General features: G+C 40.0%; 2 protein-coding genes and 1 non-coding gene across 12 annotated transcripts in view; 2 read left to right on the forward strand and 1 right to left on the reverse strand.

Annotated features, from left to right (window-relative positions):
* Elp1 (elongator acetyltransferase complex subunit 1) overlaps window positions 1-12,712 on the forward strand; it is a 70,018-nt gene extending 57,306 nt beyond the window's left edge. For all 10 annotated transcript variants that reach the window (XM_087184197.1, XM_021261149.2, XM_004848154.3 and 7 more), the window contains 8 exons: window positions 631-693; window positions 1,054-1,114; window positions 3,208-3,321; window positions 3,683-3,794; window positions 4,940-5,067; window positions 5,522-5,676; window positions 8,455-8,530; window positions 11,372-12,712. In XM_087184197.1, coding sequence (XP_087040323.1) covers window positions 631-693; window positions 1,054-1,114; window positions 3,208-3,321; window positions 3,683-3,794; window positions 4,940-5,067; window positions 5,522-5,676; window positions 8,455-8,530; window positions 11,372-11,439 — 777 coding nt within the window. In that variant the 3' untranslated portion in view covers window positions 11,440-12,712. The remainder of the gene's footprint in view (window positions 1-630; window positions 694-1,053; window positions 1,115-3,207; window positions 3,322-3,682; window positions 3,795-4,939; window positions 5,068-5,521; window positions 5,677-8,454; window positions 8,531-11,371) is intronic.
* LOC147825789 (small nucleolar RNA SNORA42/SNORA80 family) lies at window positions 1,335-1,469 on the forward strand. The gene has a single exon (XR_015440167.1). It is a non-coding gene; the product is annotated as a small nucleolar RNA SNORA42/SNORA80 family (small nucleolar RNA).
* Window positions 12,713-16,632: 3,920 nt separating the features above from the next.
* On the reverse strand, window positions 16,633-18,065 carry Actl7a (actin like 7A). The gene has a single exon (XM_004848160.3). It carries the CDS (start codon window positions 18,063-18,065, stop codon window positions 16,758-16,760), a length of 1,308 nt encoding a protein of 435 aa, XP_004848217.2. The 3' UTR covers window positions 16,633-16,757.
* Between the last annotated feature and the right edge of the window lie 67 nt (window positions 18,066-18,132).

The raw sequence follows: 18,132 nt of genomic DNA on the forward strand, positions 1-18,132 counted from the left end.
TATTTGTAAATCTAGAATATATAAAGAACTCCTATAACTCAACAAAAAACAAAGCCATTTTAAAAAGGGAAAGGAATTGGGTAGGTATTTCTCCAAAAATGATGTATAAATAGCCAATAAACACATGAAAAAGTATTCACCATCATTGATTATTTTTTGGTTTTCTAGTTTTTCAAAATATAACCTTGGAGAGAAGAATGTTAAAAAGATCAAAAAACCTTAGAAGATAACTATTCTAGTCTGCCATGATTTCAGAGTGTGGTCTTGTTCACAGTTTGGAGCCTCCCAACCTGCTAAATCAAGTTTGTTAGTGAAACCAGGGGAAGTAGGTATTTCTGGCAGGACTACATGATGGTTTGGATACCCAGAAATTAAAGAGATAATACTTAAGCTTCTGTTTTGTCATCACTTCAGAAGATAGCACCCATCTTTTGTCTTTTGTATCAACGTTTATGGAGATTAATATCAGAGTATATTAGGCTAGGCTCGATGCTGAGAATGGGAACTGTAGGGGATTAAGCTGGCCCAGGAGGTGGAGGCTGCCCTGGGTTCTGTTTTGTAGCAGATTGTGATGACATCTGACATGTTTACTCCATTCACCCGTTGCCTTACTTGTTGTTTGCTTGTTAGGATTATGAAGAAGCTGTGCTCTTGCTATTAGAAGGAGCTGCCTGGGAAGAAGCTCTGAGACTGGTAGGAGAATTCTTTAAATTCTCCCTATGTTGGGGGCTAAGCAGAGAGAATATAAAGGAGATAAGATCTTTGTCTTCTGAATGAGTGAAACTAAGAAAAGTAGTTCAGGATTCTGGTCTAAGGATAAGCAATGTTTTCTTTCAAAACCATTTTATCCTTGATAATGTTTGAATTCACCCTCCATTTGTGAAATAATACTGTTTTTTACTGAAATGAGTTGCATTTCTTTGGCTACCTTATATAAAGCCTTCTTCTCAGGAAGGTATCCTGGTCACTTCTGAAAGAGATCCATATTTCCAAGTATCTTGACTATCCAGTATCTAGTTTTTCTGCTTGAAACTATTGTGTTTTTCCTTTTAGGTGTACAAATATAACAGACTAGATATTATAGAAACCAACATAAAGCCTTCCATTTTAGAAGGTAAGGGTTGCATTTTGGATAGTATTCCTCACCTGGAAGTATGGAGAATGGGAGAAGAGAGATGTGAGAGAGGACACTGTGTGTGTTATTGCATTCTTTAACAATATGTTGTATAGACTCAGTCCTAATTTTCTAGATATGCTAAACTTTTTAGTGGTTACATACAAAAGATATGAATGTTAGAAACCTGTGATAAAGCATGATTGAGGATCTTTGTAATGCATAGGTTTGGTGTTATGGCAGCCCCATTTCCCTGGATCTCTTCTTACCAGTTCCTGTGTCAGAGCAGACTGGCTCCAAATTATTGCCTGGCCTCTGCATCTATAGGCTGCTGGCCCTGAAGGGTCGCACAGTTTGGGTAGGAGGAATGAATCCTTGTATTTGAGAATAGTTTATAAACTTGAATATGAACTACATTAGAAATAGTATTGTGTCAGGGGTAAATTTCCTACATTTAATAACGCTATTGTGGTTGTGTAAGATAATGTTCTTATTATTCTTAAGAGATAAATGCTGAACCAGGTGAGGTGATGAATGCCTGTAATCCCAGCTACTTGGAAGGTGAAGGCAAGAAGATCACGGGTTCAAGGCCAACCTGGACAGCCTAGCAAGACCCAGTCTCAAAAATAAACAAATAGGATGGATAGATAGATAGATAGGCAGCCAGGCTGGCTGGCTGGCTGGCTGGTAGACTGGAAGCGTTACTCCTTGGTAGAGCACTTGCCTAATATGTGTGAGGCCTTGGGTTCAATCCACAGTGGTACCAAAAAAAAAAGAAGAAAAGTACTGAAGCATTTGGAAATGAAGGATCATGATCATGTCTACAGGTTAAGTTCAAATGTTGTCACAGAAGTAAAATTGAGTATGTATGTGTGCATTGTAGGCTTGAAATTTTTCAAAATAAAAAAAAAAAAGAATGTTTGCAAATGAAGTTGATAGTTCCTAGAGAACCAATGACTGTTACCAGTTCTAGAAAAGTCTGGTGATCAATGGGACCCCTTAAAAGCAAAAGAAAACAAGAATATCCAGTTGACCTACAGAATTCTGAGAAAGTAAGAGTTGATTTTAAGCTCTGCCTCTTAAAGTAATGTCTGGTGTTTTTTGTTTTGGTTTGGTTTCGTTTGGTTTTGGTACTGGGGATCGAACTCAGGACCTTGCACTTGCGAGGCAGGTGCAGTGCCACTGAACTAAATCCTCAGCCCTATGTCTGGTTTTTTTGACTTTCATATTTATTCACATTCTTATCCTGCCTCCTTCTTCTCCCTCTATCCTAATTAAAGCTGTTGTTCAAGTACTTTTTATATTATTTACTTTAGTTATCCCTAACTAGATAAGGAGAGTATCCTTCCTGAACCTATAACAATTCATCTAGCCAGCTCTCACATTTTCACTACTAATGAGAACCTAGAAAAATGCTGATAATTCTAATACCTATTAATAAAATATGTCCTTAGTGCCATTTTGGGTGTTTTTTTTTTAATGTGTTCCAGTGTCACTTTTTTCCACTGGGCAATAATTTTCAGAAATCATTTCATTCATTTATCCTATACCCATGAGCATTTTGATGGAAGAAACATTTAAATAACTTTGTTTTTATTAACAGCTTCCTGTGCTCCCCTTTTATTTGCCAGTCTTCTGTGGGATTAGATACCAAGCCTTTATTCAGATAATTTCATAAGTTTAGTGGTAGAGAGTATGCTGAATTTTTGTTTTGTTTTTGTTCGTTCTGAGACAGGTTCTCACTGTGTTGTCCAGGCTGACCCTGAACTCTTGATTCTCCTGCCTCAGCCTCCCAAATGCTTGGCTTACTGTGTGTGCCACTATACCTCACCATTAGAGAGTATTCTGGGATAATGTTGATGAACTCTGTGATCTGTAATTTTTTATTTTTTATTTTTTATTTTTTTTTGGTACCAGGGATTGAACTCGGGTCCTTGTGCTTGTGCGTGGAATTTCATTTTTAAGTTCATTAATAAAGAACAAATCTTTCCCTTTGTTTGTTGAATTTTAATCTGTCCTTACTTCCTCCTCCCTTAGTTTTTTTCTCTTTGCTCAAGCATCGTGCTCAAATTATTTTGCATTCTGTATCCTAGCCCAGAAAAATTACATGGCATTTTTGGATGCTCAGACTACCACATTCAGTCTCCATAAAAAACGCTTGCTGGTGGTTCGAGAGCTCAAGGAGCAAGCACAGCAGATGAATCCAGGTGAGTGCCTATGTAAGGCCCATTGATACTTGTGATGTGGGATACTGGCACCACCACATGTGGTAGAGCTTTGCCAAATAGTCCCACTTGCTGTCATCCAGTCAGAGCAGTGATTATTCCTGTGTCACAAAATGAGTTTCCTTCTTTCTGAGAGAGGGGGAGAGAAGAGAGAGGAGAGATTTGGTAAACCATTGATTTGAAATAATAAAACTGTATTTAATATTATCTCATTCATCTTGAGATCAACTTTGTAAAATAATTTTCATTATAATAATTTTCATTGTTCTTACGTCCTGGTTGACTGTAGTTCACTTACTTCACTGAAGCAGGGAATTGTTTTCATGTGCCTCTTCTTTTCTAGATGATGAAGTACCCCACAGTCAAGAGTCAGATCTCTTCTCTGAAAGTAGCAGTGTTGGGAATGGCAGCGAGATGAGTGGCAAATATTCCCATAGTAACTCCAGGATATCAGCGTACGTATCATATCTGTTCAACACATTGATCACCCGCTGCGTAAGCAGAGAAAGTAGAAGCATAGAGAGGTTGGTTTCTACTAGGACAGTACAGTGGGAGTCGAGTGGCTGTTCTTCAAGGAATAGCCTTCAACTTCATGGAAGTTGTGCAAGGATTTTCCCAGCATAGCTATGAGACTAGACTTGATGCTGCCATGAGGCACTTATTTTGGGGACTCAGATTATATAACATCTGTTTTTACTGATTGCACAAATACTAAGTAACTATAATGACTAGGCATTGAAAAAATAAAAAGTTTTGAAGACAGCCTTCTTCAACTCGAAATCAAGATAGAAAATATAAAATAAGTGTTCACAATTTTTTTTTTTTTTGGTACCAAGGGACCTTGCACTTGTGAGGCAGGCATGGTGCCACTGAGCTAAATCCCCGGGCCAAGGCATCACAATTTTACCTAGTGTAGCAGTTCGTCAGAAGTATTTATTAAATACTCATATGCTGTGAATGCAAGTGCAATAAATGTTTCCAAAACTTATAAGGAGATTTTGGGTTATAAGAGCTTGGAAGACATAAAACAATGCAAGATATATTTAAACTGAACTGTGTTGTAGGAGTTTATAATGGAGGTCTGTGAAGTTTTGTAAGGTGATCAGAAACTGTAGTAAAGGCAGCTAGACTTGGGCTTTTACGAGTTGGGTAGAGGAAGTCCCATTAAATAGCAAGATTAAAGACCTCAGAGGGAGGAAAGAATGGGATTCATGTTCATTTTATTTTATTCATATTTAATCTGATATGTCTGTATTTCCTTATTTAAATTTTATTTTGTTGCCTTGAATTGTTGGTTTCTTATTATAAAATTCATATTGGTTGTTCTTCTGTTCATTGTTTCAGGATATTACTAGATATTACCTCATTTGACTCTGCATTTTAATTAAAACATCAAAGAAAAAACATTACACTTCAGGTTTTCTTTATTATTTCCTACTCGTAAGACTTAAAAACTGGCCCCCCCTCATTTCCCCCATCCATGCCATACAAATACTATTTGTAGACTGGTTTCCCAGTATGTTGGTGACCAATGGGTACATTCATTTTTGTCTGCTCAGCACAGGGAAGGCAGCTTTTTAAACACCTATCTTTCTGACAGGAGATCTTCTAAGAATCGCCGCAAAGCCGAGCGGAAGAAGCATAGCCTCAAAGAAGGGAGTCCGCTGGAGGACCTGGCCCTTTTGGAGGCATTAAATGAAGTGGTACAAAGCATTGAAAAATTGAAAGGTATGTTTTCAGTACTGGTGATTGACCACAGAAAATACTAAATGGACACCACAAATAAGGCAGAGTTAAACAGATACAATTTTTCCATTTTGATGAGAGAACAAAATTTTCACCAGGAAGGGTCATTTCACTGCACATTGCTGTAACAACCCTTCTCAGCTGGTAACCTGGAAGCCTTCCTCCACTTGACATCCACCTTATTGAACTGTGAAAAGTAGCACTTCAACTAGGATAAAGGATTAGGCAACGCTGCTTTCTGGTTATTCCCAGTGTGTTGTTTTTTCTCTTATAGTAGATGTGTTTAATTACTCCAGCATTTGGAAATAAAGAAGAAAATGTGGGAGAAAGCAACTGTAATGTGATATTAGAAGGTTTCTGCTAGAAAGAAACTGGCATAATTCTAGCAGTGGATCTGGGGACACAACTTAACCACTCCAAAATTTCTTCTCTCTAGATGAAGTACATCGTATTTTAAAGGTACTCTTTCTCTTTGAGTTTGATCAGCAAGGAAGGGAATTACAGAAGACCTTTGACAGTACTTTGCAGCTAATGGAAAGGTCACTTCCAGAAATTTGGACTCTCACCTACCAGCAGAATTCAGCCATCCCTGTAAGTTTTCTCAAAGACAGCATACCTCTTTCTATCATTTGTGTAGGTTATTATAGTCACAATTCCTTAAAGTCAAAGTGTAAAATATTCTTAAAACATCGCTTGCCATAGTTGCCTTAGGTCTATGTTTAAGCCATTAGTAACATTTTTTAAATGTTAAATTTTTTAAATGTGGTTAAGAGTGTTTGGCATAAGTTAAGTAGGGCATTATTTTTCCTTTCTAGATAAAGTAACTGATCTAGAAAAGATGGATGTAGGGAAAGATGAAGCCCAAGATGGCTGTTCAGATGTGTGTGTATGTGTGTGTGTATGATATTTCCAGTGTATAGCACATCTAGAGTCAGTGGAATTCTAGTGCAGGTGCACCTCCTGATTCCCTGGTGTAAATAACTGATATAACCAAGGTCAGTGCACATGACCACTATTATGTAGACTCCTATATAGTTGGCTGCCACGAGGGCTGGCTGGCTGGGGGACTGAGGACTGCTGCGGGTGTACAGTAGCTGGGGATCACAAGACCAGCTGGACAGATAGACTATGGCTAAGTGGTGCATGGGCTAGGGACCTGAGGACTGCCACAGGAGTGCATGCAGCTGAGCAGCACCTGGGAATAAAGATGTCTAATTTAGTCCACAGCTCTGTGCCTCTTTGGGCTGCCCGAATCTCAGATGAGCCTTCTCTGTCTGAACTGGTGACAAGACAATGGGAAAGTCTTCCATGAGGGTAGAGGGTAGAGAAGGGAAAGGTAAGATCAGAGCTGACCAGTCACCTTCCAATTTAGAAATCACAGATGGGATGGCAGCAGCCTGGTGTCCTATTAGGAATTTGCATGTATTGTCAGCTGTTTGTTTATACCTCTACTTGCTCTCTGATCCCTGAAATCTATTGTGAAGCATTTTGATTTGGATTCAGAAAGGTTGGTAGACCAGTTGGGTCCACAAGGGAAGAAGAGCCACAGCTCTTCCTTTCTTGCACTGAACTTAATGCATGGATTGAGTAAGCATCTGAGCACCGAAAAGGCAAAAGTGGGGCACAGAGGAGTAAGAGAAGCAGCAGCTTCTACCCCTGTGGCTGAGGGAACACAGGAGTGTTTGTGATTATTATAGTTTACAGGCCCGGAGGTGAGCCTCTCAAGAGTTGGTTCTGGACCCTCTGAGAAGAAAGTGTCAGTCAGCTGGTCCTGACATTTCTGGGAGGCATGATGAGGCTGGTTCTAAGTGTACAGAAATAAATGAAGGGCCGGGGATTTAGCTCAGTGGTTTTGTTGCCTGCTGCGCAAACGCAAATACCCAAGTTCGATCCCCAGTACCAAAAAAAAAAGAAATAAATGAAAAGTGGAATGAACAGCTGCTGCTCCAGCCTTGCACCATCCATCTGCTGTCCCTTATTGGTGGAGCATAACAGGAATGTTCTTTCAGCCCCAGCTTCACAAGCAGTGTGTAGAAGGGTGGTTTTGGGTTTGGTGCTTAGAGACAGAAGGTTGTGATATCTCACATCATCTTAACTAAGTCTCGGTTAGAAATGGGGAGACTTCCCCTGGGTGTTTCATGGTTAGATAAGATGGTGGGGGTTGGGGCGGGGTGTTTAGCTCAGTGGTTCCGCCGCCTGCCTCACAAGGGCAAGGTCCTGAGTTCGATCTCTGATACCAAAAAAAAAAAGGTGGGGCTAGAGGACTTTGCAAACCATAGAAAACTAAGAACATGGCTGGGGATTTAGCTCAGTGGTGCTGCCATCGGCCTCACAAGCTCAAGATCCTGAGTTCAATCCCCGGTACCAAAAAAACCCTAAGAACCAAGCCCCCACAAATGCTTGAATTTACTATAACAGGTATTTCCTAGAAGAAACGTGATCATCCTTTTCAAAGCCGCAGTGGTTTTGAACTTAACAATTTAGAATGCCTCCCCTAAACCTCGCTTCCTCTCTTCTTTTCCCATCATATAAATTTCTAAGGCCCCAACTTGAATCTTCTAGATGCAATGACCAAGAAGTTTGTGTTTTGTGTTGGTTGGCAGAGTATGGTAATGGGATATGTTCAAAATATTTGAAACTGCTTTTAATGCATGGCATTACTGTTGAGAATGCTATGCCTGGCACTGCTTGCATAGATGAGTGAGGGCAAACAGGGTTGGCATCTGCCTCGAGGCTTGCTGCAGGCACAGGAAACCCTGTGAAGTTTTGTGCTTCATCTTTAACTTGGGGGAGAGTTTGCATTCCACATGTGAGGTGCACATATTTATATTTAATATAAAAATGACTGTTTTCCACAACTCTGAATATAATTGATACTTTGTGTTCTATGGTCTCTTATTTTCCCCTTCAGATGGCTTGCTCATTTGGAAAAAGCCAAGCATATATCATTGTAGGACCTTGTACCCACACTGAGAAAGGAGGTTAAGAGTTCTGAGTTGAAACTCTAGAAACTGGCAAATTAAAATCATATAGGAAAAGAGAATCCATCATACTAATAGAATAATGCTAAAAGAATGATAGGCTGGGCCATGCGTTGTGATGTGTGTCTGTAGTCCTAGCTGCTTGGGAGGCTGAGGCAGGAGGATTGCAAATTCAAGGCCAGCCTGGGCAACTAGCAAGACTTTCTCAAAATAAAATAAAAAGGACTAATAGCTCAGTGGTAGTGTGACATTTGATTTTATCCCCAGTACCAAAATAAAATAAAAATGAGAGGTTATTTACTCCTAGCTAGAGGTTTGGCCTTTGGTTTTTGTACAGTCATCAGAAGTATAAGATAATCATTGCTAACACAGACTATTTTCTACTTAGGTTCTAGGTCCCAATTCTACTGCAAATAGTATCATGGCCTCTTATCAACAGCAGAAGACTCCAGTTCCTGTCCTTGGTTAGTATCTGTTCCCTATAAATGATCATGGTACTGAGCAGAAGAAACATCTGTAAGTGTTGACAGGGTCAGCAGTAGAAGGAGAGATTGGGTACTTACTATGATTCCTCAATACTGAGACTATATTTTTAGGAGATAAGTTTAATGCTTCTGGGGGTTTGATAGGGGAAAATCCAAAGTGACATTATAATGTATAGTTAAGTTATTTTTAGTGAAACTGCCATGCAGTTGTCCATACCATGCACATCACAGTTTGAGTCTGAAAGGTCTGCATATCCATATACATTTGGAAAATTCTTCTGAATCATCATGTTTGGCTCTTGGTAGTTATGCATTACATCTTGGGGACATTTTCATAATCCTTGCTCGTGATCTGGACCTTTTTATCACCTTTATGATTGAGAATGTAATTTGAAGGCAAATCCACAGAATATTAGCATTTTATGTGAATTTTTAATTTAGTTAGCATTACCTAAAATGTTTTTGTTGATGGTTCACAATTAGATCATGTTCCTAAAAGTTTCACCCATAGTTATTAAAGGCTTTGTTTTTAAAGTTGGTTAGACACTTTCGACATAAATTTGGCACTTCAGTATTTGCTCTTTAGATGGATCACTTAAGCATATCAGTCTCTCTTGGCTTTGAAAAGTTAGTGATTCTAAAATAATTGGTAGTTTTAAAGCTATTATTTGCATTTTCCAGCATGTAACAGGCAATGTTCTGACATTTTTTCAGTTAAATACTGCACTGTAATAGCACTTTGATGACATTTGGAGTTTAAAATTAAGTTTTAACAGTTTGTACTGCTTCCATTCAAACTTCATTCATTCATCTCACCCAGTAACTACTGTAATCTTAGCTCCCCTTCCTCCTAGACTCTGGTTAGCTGCTTTTGGTATCAATTTCAGTTCATGCACTTATTTCCGAGATGCTAAAAATTCATCTTGAACCTGAGGCAATTTGGCAGTTGATTTGTTTGTTGTCAGATCCCTCCCTTTTGTGCTCCTTGTTGCTGGCCTGATGATGACCTTCAAGACAGGTCCAGTCACACCTTTCCCCATCATATTCTAGGTGCCTTCATGTCAAAAAACATTTCCATTTTCATCTAAGCCTTAAAGACCCTGTAATATTTGAGGAACCCTCATCTGAGTGTTTATTATCAGTGTCTCATGGCTACAAATTGTGTAGGAAAAGAGAGGTTCTTGTTATCCAAAAACTGGCATTGATACTACTCATAAGATGAGTCCCACTGAAATATTCCTCAGCTGCCCCTTCCCCAGCTAACAGTGACTAGGCAAACTCATCCGTCCCTCAGCGGGATCAGCAATGGGATGGGCCATTTGCTGTGATTGTTTCTTGCTTTGGTGCAATGCAGTATCATGCAGATTGGTTATGAGTCTTGCAAAAATGTAGATTTTCATAAAATGGATTAAAGTGATACTAGAAAAATGCTTGAGTCATAGCTGAGTTGGATTTGTGGGAATCACTAGTTAATAAAATAAGTGCTGTAAGTGACTATTATAAGATTGAGAGTTCCTTGAAAAAGTTGAAAAGCCCTCAAAGTACTTTTTATAAAAATGACTCTTTTTGTACCAAGAAATTCAAACATGGAAATGTGAAAGATGTCACATCCTAATGTCATACAGTTTGTCAGAATAATTACTTTCTCACCAAAAAGTCAATAGTTGGTATTTATTCTCAGTTAACTTTAGACTCAAATATAATTGTAGTTGTGTCTAATTTTTAAAATAAGAGAATATTTTCCTAACTTGTTTCTTAAAAGAGAAACTCATTCAAACTTTAATCTCTATGACACTTTATGGCCCTTGTTGACAATGAATTTATTTATGTAGTCTTTTTTTTTTTTCATTGTCAGTATTCTTATATAACCAAAATGGCTGGTGGGCTGTTATCTGTAGTTTTTTGTTTTTGTTTTTTTTGTGAGGTGGATAATGGAGGTAGAGAGTAGTTAATTTTAAGCATAATTCTAAAACTGGTAATCAGAAAATGTGACATAAAGTATGTCAAAGAAAATTAAAATTTGACAATTTCTAGTCATATGACATGTGTACCTATACATGTATTTATGTATAATAGGAAAATAATCATTTAGAAAAACCTTAAGGATTTTTGGTCATATTGCTAGATATTCTTTAAAAATCATTTTTTAATGTCTATGTCATATATAGTGCTGGAAGTTTAATTATCATAAAGAATGCCAAGAAAGAACATGCTCATAAATACATACTTTTTCATATCTCTGCTTCCTGTATACAGTTCCTAGTTAGGGACTCCACAAATCTAACTGAAAGACTACCTAGAAGTTTTAGGTTACAGTGACAGAACTTTTCTCCAACACTCCCTCAGCATTCTTCCCCCATTTTTTTTGTTTAAAGAGTCATCTTTATTAACCATGTTTGTAGAATTTTATCATAGAGTATTTTCTGTCCATTCACTTGCAGTGCAAATGCCATATTTTTTTGTCCTTTAAAAAAATGAGATAAATTTGACATATAGGAAGATGCACAGATCTTAGATATGTAATTTAATGAATTTTAATAAATATATTCTGCATGTAATCATTACTACCCCTTTCCAGTTGAATGTAGAACATTCCTCTACTTTGAATATCTACTTTCAATGCCATTTCAATGCCACCCCTTTATGGGCAGGAACTCCTGACTCTTAACTCAGAAGTTACAAGGGTAACAGGCACAGTAACTATGACCGTGATGGTCGTCTTATAGCTGCAAAACCTAGTCACCTACTTTGTGTAGCATAGAGTTGTTGCCCCAGCTTTCACCATTATGTGTCTATCATAATTTCCCTTCCTTTTTAAAGATGCTGAGCTTTTCGTACCACCAAAGATCAACAGAAGAACCCAGTGGAAACTGAGCCTGCTAGAGTAACTGATGCAGTAGAAAGGCTCCAGCAGAGACCTGCTCCCTCTTGCTCCTAGTTGTCCTTCCATCCTTGCTTCTGGAAGCCTGGTAGTTGAGAACTGGAAAGTGTGATGATCGCATTGCCTACAGCTGCTGTGTGCAACCAGCCCTCAGTAGACCCTGGGCAATTCTATTCTTATTTTGGTGAACAATCGCTAACAAAACTTTACGCTTTAGCCAATATGTCATAATTTTTAAAGAATTATTGTTCTTGTATTTAGTGCTGTCTGAGAGCATGGTTACTGTATATATGATAATCATAAGATTGGGCCTTAATTCCCAGCTACAGGTTTGATTCCTATTAGGACTGTGGACAAGTCACATAACTGATTTGTACCTCAGTTCTTGTCGATTAATAGGGAATAGTGTTACATGGCTTCTACCTCAGAAATATGAAGACAAGTATAATGATGTTTCTAAATTGTTTTATATTAATGGAAGAGAGCATTATAAACAACAGGCTATCAGTGTTATCAAATTTGTCAGATATAATCGCTTAATTGACTTCTTTTCACCTTAAACAAAAAAACAGAATAAAAAGTTAAATGTATCACCTTGCCCAGTTTGTATATTTCTAGTTTTCATTGGGCTGGGCCCCCTGTTCACTGTTACAGGGACTGTTTTATTGCCTGTGTATTTTCCACTACAGAGTCAGCTGTGTCAGAGCTGGGACAGATTAGAATTTCTGGAACACTATCAGGCACATTTGGTGCAGGTGAGCAGTGCATGTTGTATGGCATTCATGGTTGGAAATTATTCATTATGGTCCAGATACTGCTTCCCTAACTGAAATGTTTTTGTCAGTGTCTAGGCCATTTCATCTGTTTTCTTTCTTTCTTTCTTTTTTTAATGGTATTTAACTCACTTCTGTTTCATTCAGTTTCTCGAGAAATTTCAGTTATTTTTTTGGAAAAATGAGAAGGTTTTCTTTTTTTTTCTGAGTCTAAAAAATGCCCAGTTTATTTTGACAAGAATTTTTTGGCTAATCCTTTGGTAAAGTTAAAAATTTCTCCCCTGCTTTTAATACAGTACCAGACTTTCATTACTGTATGTAAATTAATCAGAAATGCTGCTTTTGATCCCCAGAGTATAGATCTACCTAAAATTGTAATTTCAGAAGACTTTTCTTAAGTAATATGTTAACTATAGAATCTGGGGGTAGTTGCTGTATAATTCACCTTTTCTGCATATGTGAAAACTTTCACAAATAATAGAAAAAAATAAAAGACAATATATTGTGCTTTGGGGAAATCTTTTAATTCATACCCATAATGGTTTTGTTATAATTAGATATCCAACTGTGAAAGGCTGGAAGTACTTTGTGACTACTCTTTGCTATGGATAAATGAACATGGTAACTTATATGGCATCTAACATGTTATGATTCTTTTCTTTGAATAAATTATTATTATTAAAGGGACCCATGCCAATAGACTGGAAATAGAACTAAATATATGAAAATGATGTGAATTTTCACAGATGTTCTGTTGCCTTAAAATAGTGTAGCAGCAAGAAAGAATTTGTATGATTGCAGATTATGGTCAGTTACTGTCTCTGTCGTCTGGGCAAGACTGAATTTTGTTCATTTTGAGAAGAAGTGGGCAGACCCTCCAAATTGAAGGTAAAGACAAAAGAAGAATTTGCAAGAGAAGAAATGGAATGTATCGGGAGAGGAGAAACTCCTGTGAGTGATGAATGCTGAATTTGGAGAGTGTGTCAAGTTTTAGAAAAGATTATATACTCTTCCCAAAAATTTGGACTGTATTTCAGAGCTAGTTCATGCTACTATAAGCTAAAATCTTCAGTTTTTTTGGCTCATTGAATCAGATAGCTTTGCCTGAATGCTCTTGACAGGGAACTTCTGGAGGACTGTTTTCTTCAATTAAGTAATTTCAATTCATGTTTTTTAAAACTGAGGCAGGAGTTAATTTTTTTATGTTTTATGAGTAAAGCTTAGTATAAGCTACACTGCCACCCAGTTTTTTAAAAATTCCTTTCTGTATACAGACCCACACACGTGCACAGACACGTGTGAATATTTGTCAGAGGCATAACTCAAGAGGCTGTTTTTAAAAGTAAAGCCAACAGCTCTTAGAAATTTAACATGCAAGTTTGGAAAGCAGTTTTTTTCCTCCTCTTGTGCCAGTCCATACATAACTGTGTGCTGTAGAAGCCCTTGGGAATCTTTGGGTGTCCTTCTTTGTCATTTTGTTAGTACTTGGGGTGAGGATGGACATTTTAGGAGCTAGATAACTATATCCAAGAAGCTATAGACAAGCCAAGCCTCATATTGTGCCACTTGGCAGCACTGATGGCCTGCTCTTGAGTCACCTGCGTCTTGGGTTTTCTGTGTCCTATGCCCTTGCCTGTACCCTGTTTACTTTGCTGGCTCTAAAGTCACAAGAACATAAAGAACAGATAGCCTCTTGGTATAGAGGAAAGAATGAAGCTTTGGGTATGAGTCAAATTTTACACTGCCCTTAGGCCAAGTCCGTTCATCTCACTGAGCCTTGCTTTCTCCAGGTTTGTGTTCCCATCAAGCTAAGCAGAGTTTCTCAGTAATACTATTGACGTTTTGGGTCACATCGTTCTTTGTTTGAGAGTGGGTTGGTTTTCCTTTGTATTATGTAGCATATTTGACAACTTCCCTGACCTCTACCCACTAGATAACATTAGTAATATTCCCATCACCATTATAACAACCAAAAATATCTGACAGTGTCAGACTTGCTCCTCAGTTACAAACTACTAGGCTTAGATGACTTCAAAATACTCTACTGTTGATCTTTTTTGTGAGAAAAATTATTTTTTCCTACCAGGAAATTGTGAGAAGCAGGTGAGAGAATTGAAGTCCTTTGAGCATTCTATGGTGATGCACACCTGTGGTCCAAGCAACTCAGCAAGCAGAGGCAGGAGGATCACAAGTTCAAGTTCATCATGGTTCCTTACTGAGACTGTCTCAGAAATAAGTTTTAAAAAATAATAAAAAGGGCTGGGGATGTAGTACTTTGTGAAGGCCCTGGCTTCAATCCCCAGTCCAGATAGGAAGGGGAAGAGGAAGGGAGGGAGAGAAAAGAAAAAGAAAGTGCTTTGAAAAAGACTGCAGTTGGTAGTTTTACATTGCTGTTTTTAAGTAAACATTTAGGCCTGCAATATCCTGGAGATGACTGTCCTCCAGAACCACTCCCCTTTGTCAAGACCCTCAGCCTTTTTTTTGGGGGGGGGGTCTTTGACTTAGAGTTTATAAGCTCCTAAAGGATCTGAAGATAGAAGTATACTACTGTATGATTGTTTCCTCTGTAATCTTATATATTTTATGTATTTAAAAACATGCTGAGGGGCCGGGGATTTAGCTCAGTGATTCTACCGCCTGCCTCAAAAGCACAAGGACCCAAGTTCAATCCCTGGTACCAAAAAAAAAAAACCATTCTGAGAAGAGTTCTGTAGGTTTTTACTACCTTGCTAAAGATGTTTAAAGTTTAAGAACTAAAAAACTCCAGCTTGCCTCTCAGTGCATCTTCATGGACTGTTGACAGTTGAATGGTTTGGACAGAAACTGGCTCATTCCTTGATACTCCAGGGTGAGGCTTGATCATCCTTGCTGAATTATAGGATCTTGAGATGTTCCCCTACTTTCCATCTCTGCTTCCCTTCTCCACCTTGCTGGTGTCACCCAGGTGTGCTTAGTCACCAGACCTGGGTCCAGGGTCTGCAGGTTAGGCTGTTCAAGGCTGTCTAGGCAAACCTGGAGGCTATGAGGGGGGTTCTGGAAGGCTTCACATGGTGGAGATCCCAGGTCTCCTCTGAGTGCTGAACCGTGTGCATATAGCTGAAGGACCATAGTAAGAGACTATGCTTCTGCATAAGTAGAAGAAGTCTACACGATACTAGCTCACTGTTGAGAGCACCCCTCGTAGGCCAGATCCTAATGTTCAGGCTTTTTACTTCTGGTTTTATATTGACTATATGTGTTAGGCATTCATATTTATTCAACGAGACTATGTCACAAAGCTAGGTGATAGCAAAGTAGGGTTTCAAACCACATAGTCCAGAGCCTGTGTACCACTGTTTTATGCTACCTGTTAGTGTTGTTCCAATTCTGAACCTTAAAAGACAGAATAGAGAATGTACTGGGGACTGTTCTCAGGAATTTCCGATTTGGTGTGCTCCAATTACAAACTCCCCCTTACCCTTGCAGGAATATTACAAAACCTGCCAGGTACTGGAAGGGCTTCCCTGACTCCTCAGGTTCTGTGTTCCTTTGGGTTTCTCAGCTGGACCAGCATAGGGCACCTCCCGAAAAATCACACTATCAGCCTCAGGACCTGCAGCTCCATCCTGGCCCACCCCAACGCCATCTGTGTACTGTTCAGGCTGATGGAGAATCTAATCTGTAAGGAGATGGAAATTACATTAAGTAGGGCCGGGGATTTAGCTCAGTGGTTCCGGCGCCTGCCTCACAAGCACAAGGTCCCCAGTTCAATCCCCGGTACCAAAAAAATAATAATAATAATCTTAAGGAGATAGAAATTACATTAAGTATCTAGAGAAGGACCAGGACTTCCGTCCTTGATCTCAATACTGATAGCTGAAGATAAATCTTACCCCAGTTATTTAAAAGGGGAAGTCCGTGTAGCACTTGTTCTCAGAAGAGTTGCCCTCTCAGTGCTAGTCTTCAGTGGCTGGTCACAATGGCCAATGTAAGTGACTGTTAGAAATTTTAAAAGGTACAACTGAAGCAGGGGTCAGACATCTTTACCAGCAATTTCCAAGCTTTCAGGGTTGCAGGTGAAGTATGAAATGTACACTGCTGCTTTGGGGGAGATGGAGCTACTGGTGTTGACAGAAGGGAGCTTGTTATGTGCAAGTACTCTGTAATCTATCTTACCACACTCCTCTTCCAAATCGATTTTAACAATATAGTAGTTCCTATAGCGGGAAGTATACATAAGAGACAATTATTTTAGAGCTGGTTTTTCCCAAGGAAAAATGAGTGTTGAGGGATCAACATAAAAAGATTGTTTTGGTCTCCCACCACCACCACCACCACCCTTGCTTTTGTTTTGGCAAATATATATATATATGAGTGTAACTTTTTAAGACAGGGACTACATCTGTGAAGTTATTCTTGTACAGTGAGCAGTAGACACACCGTGCATGGAGGGGCATAAGCAGGGTGTTTAATGCTGTAGGAACCAATGTGCCGGCTCAACTCCCTGTGTGTAAGATGGGTACCCAGCTAGCAAAGTTGATGCGTCGGCACCTCAGCAGCCCTGCCTCACAAGTCAGAAGCACCTTCTGAAGAGGAAGAAAGGCCCGTGTTCTTCGTACTCAGAGCGGTGCACCCACAGTGGCTGGAACCCTTGCAGTGAGGCCAGGATAGAGCCACCAGTCCACACCGCAGTGTCTCTCTCAGGCAGCACATTTACATTCGGTGCGTCATTGGGACACAGGCTGCTCAGCTCCTTCTGCAGACGGTTGGGGAAACCTCTGAGCATGGTGCTGCCCCCACAGAGCAGGATGTTCCCCATGAGGGCCCGTTTGAGGGCGATGTCACACTTGTTGAGGCAGAGCACTGTCTGGGTGTGGAGGCTCAGCTGCATCGACTTGATTAGAGATGGTTTGAAGAACATCTCAGAGCAGAGGAACCTTTCCTGGCACAGGCGGATGTCCTTCCCATCAGGCAGAGTATACTGGATGTCATGCTCACTGGAAGGGACTTTCTTCTCCTCGATGGGGTCCATGGCCACAAAGCAGCATTTCCGCTTGATGTCCTCCACGATGCTCATCTGGTCTTTAGTGAAGTGTTGCCCCGCACCGTTCAGCAGGCTCATCAGGTAGGCAGTCAGGTCAGAGCCCGCGTAGTCCAGCCTTTCTGTGATGCTGAGCAGTGGGTAACCCTCATAGATGGGGACCACGTAGGACACACCGTGGCCCACTTCCACCACCAGGCCGGAGGTCCTTCCATAGGAGTACATGGACAGGCGGGACTGGTAGGCAATGTGCATGGCAGGCGTGCTGAAACTTTCAAACAGCATCTCAGCATACTTCTGTCTGTTGGTGTGTGGGCTCAGGGGTGGGTCTGAAACCAAGACTGCGTGTTCCTCTGGGGCAATCTTCATCTCTTGTCGGAATAGATATTCCCAGATATCCTGCACCGTATCCCAGTCCACAATGATTCCATGTTGCAGAGGATTAACTAGTTTGAGACGAATCTCTGGGTTGAGGAGCTCCTGCCCCACGAAAGTCTCCTTGCGGTTGTTCCCAGTTTTGGTTGTCTCCATGTAGGGCTTACCCACTGTGGTTGAGATCTTGTGGCTGGGCCTTGGCAGGCCAGCAAAACCACATTTACAGTAACCAGTACCAAGGTCCACGACCACTGCTTTGGTTTCCTGTAGCTTAGGCCTCTCCTTGGGATCTGTTGGTTTCACAGACTCTTCTTGCTCTGCATTGTTACAGCCAACCCACACTGCCTGCTTTGCAGGGCCATCCTTTATGGAGGCGGTCTGGAAGGCCTGAGACTGAGGGGAGGCTTGGTCATTCGCTTTCTTGGCGAGCCCATCCCCTGTGTTTGCTGCCTGTGACGCCCACATGCTATGAAAAGCCGTATTCTCTCAGAAAGTTTTTCATCCCCAGTGGCTTCAAAGGCCTGTGAGGCCT

This window comes from Heterocephalus glaber, unplaced genomic scaffold, assembly GCF_053883595.1.
Source record: "Heterocephalus glaber isolate CG9 unplaced genomic scaffold, H.glaber_assembly_v1.0 deba00001481, whole genome shotgun sequence".
Taxonomy (NCBI): Eukaryota; Metazoa; Chordata; class Mammalia; order Rodentia; family Bathyergidae; genus Heterocephalus; species Heterocephalus glaber.

Bases quoted from the DNA above. Each gene is read 5' to 3' on its own strand.
- Actl7a (XM_004848160.3), bottom strand. From the start codon at position 18,065: ATGTGGGCGTCACAGGCAGCAAACACAGGGGATGGGCTCGCCAAGAAA.